General features: G+C 45.0%; 1 protein-coding gene across 1 annotated transcript; it reads right to left on the minus strand.

Moving 5' to 3' along the window:
- Window positions 1–331: 331 nt before the first annotated feature.
- Window positions 332–1,478, minus strand: LOC123255971 (PH and SEC7 domain-containing protein 3-like; the record flags this gene model as incomplete). Its single annotated transcript, XM_044684677.1, has 1 exon — window positions 332–1,478. A coding segment is annotated over one exon (1,147 nt), but the record flags the coding sequence as incomplete, so codon positions are not given.
- Between the last annotated feature and the right edge of the window lie 375 nt (window positions 1,479–1,853).

Here is a 1,853-nt window from a genome sequence, read left to right on the forward strand (position 1 = left end):
TGAAAAAAGAAAAACAGGTTGTAAATCTTCAAATGTCATTAGAAAGGCTTGTTTCTAACAAGTGATTAAACTCAGTAAACCATTTTTGAGTGGAATTAGGCTGCATGTGGAGGGNGAAAGAAAGAAAGAAAGAAAAAATTTTATATGAAGATTCTTTTTAACATTTTAGTAACTAAACCCTTATAGGCAAGAAAACACTACAGGAGTTTCATTAGAGTGAGATTTATTCTACAATCATACCAGGGTTCCAGAGTAGTAGTAAACTGACTTTGTAACCCTAAGACAAAGAAACATTCATATGGTCTAGGACAGGATTAAAATGTGACCTTACCTTTTCACTTCCCCCTCTGGCACAGACTTCTTCTCAGGATATTGCTCATTTTCCTTCAAGAACACTTCATCCTCTCCTCCTTCCACAAGCAATCCTGGAGAAAATGTCCCTGATCTAGTTCCAAACCTTTCTGAAGAATCTTTCCAAGGTTCATCCCAAACACCCTCCATCAACCTGACTGAATGAGAGAAAGCCACAGATGGAACAGGATGACTTGATACTTTGGAAAACTCCTTGTTTTTGGAAAAGGCTGTCCTTTCCACAGATGCCTCCACATCTGCTGAGGAATGTCTCATTTCTTCCTCCTCTCCCCCTGTCCACAGGATCTCTACCCCTTGAAATCCTACATGTTTGATCCTACCAGAGCGGCCTGCCTGCGAGCTCCCCTGCTCTAAGGACGACCTGTAGACCGTATCTCGATCAAATCCTGGCTGCTTCCTCCCCATATCGGGCCATTTCCCCCCTGCAAAGTTAATGGTGCCCTCTACTTTATGGGCCGCTGCTGGTATCTCCCCGGGGGTCTTTTGGCAGATCCTCTCTTGCCCTCTGCTAGTCTCTTTCTTCCCATTATTTATGACTTGGGACAACATTGGCTGGGTGTCCCCAGTTAATAAGGCAGTCAAATCCTTTTCAATACTCAAATAAAAATTTTCCTCAGTTATTAGTTCAGCTGGAAGAGGTATTTCTGGTGGTTTTTCTTGGCCAGCAGCGGCTGGTCTGTTGGCTCCTCGTGCTTCCCGGCGGGTGGCATTCGCACCTTTTTCCATTCGCCAGGATGATGAAACAGAAACCACATCTCCTTCTAGTACCTTTGGTGCTTGCAGTCCGCCTGAAGCCATGCTCATTTCTGCAGCGTTCGGGGCCGAGGCCAGGGTGCCAATGGGCTGTAGCAAACCTGGGTCCTTGAGATGCCTGTGTGAGGATGCTTCCCCCTCATGATTCAGTCCTCCGGCAGTAGGACCATCAAGACCAAACTGGGGGCCAACCAAGAGCTGGCCCCGCTCCCGCCCCTGCACGCAGCACTGTTCACTCTCTGCATCAAATTCAAGTGAAGCCCTGAGGACCTCTCCCCTTTCTTCCATGGTCCCATATTCTGTAAATTCATTGGTGATATTGGGTGGGAGTAAAGTGCTTCCTCCATGGTCACCTAGAGAGAGAACAGAAAGGTCTCAGGACTTATTTTGAAGGGAAAAAAAAACCAGGTGCTACAATTTAATCAGCCCCCCCAACATATACATAAAACACAACTGACATGCTGCACACTCCTAATTTACTTATTTCAATTCCCTTCCTTACCATTCTAAAACTTTGCCAATGGCACCCTCTATTTACCCCCCCCCCCCGAGGAGTTCAACCCCAAGAAGGTTTATGATAACTAATATTTATAAATTGTTTCACAGTTTATAAGGTACCTGGTTCACAATAATCTCGCAAGGTATAGATCCAAGCATTATTGTGCCCATTTTACAGAGAAGGAAACTGGGGGTTTCTGCTTGGGAAGTTTCTATTATGACTTTGAAAA

This window comes from Gracilinanus agilis, unplaced genomic scaffold, assembly GCF_016433145.1.
Source record: "Gracilinanus agilis isolate LMUSP501 unplaced genomic scaffold, AgileGrace unplaced_scaffold54880, whole genome shotgun sequence".
Taxonomy (NCBI): domain Eukaryota; kingdom Metazoa; phylum Chordata; class Mammalia; order Didelphimorphia; family Didelphidae; genus Gracilinanus; species Gracilinanus agilis.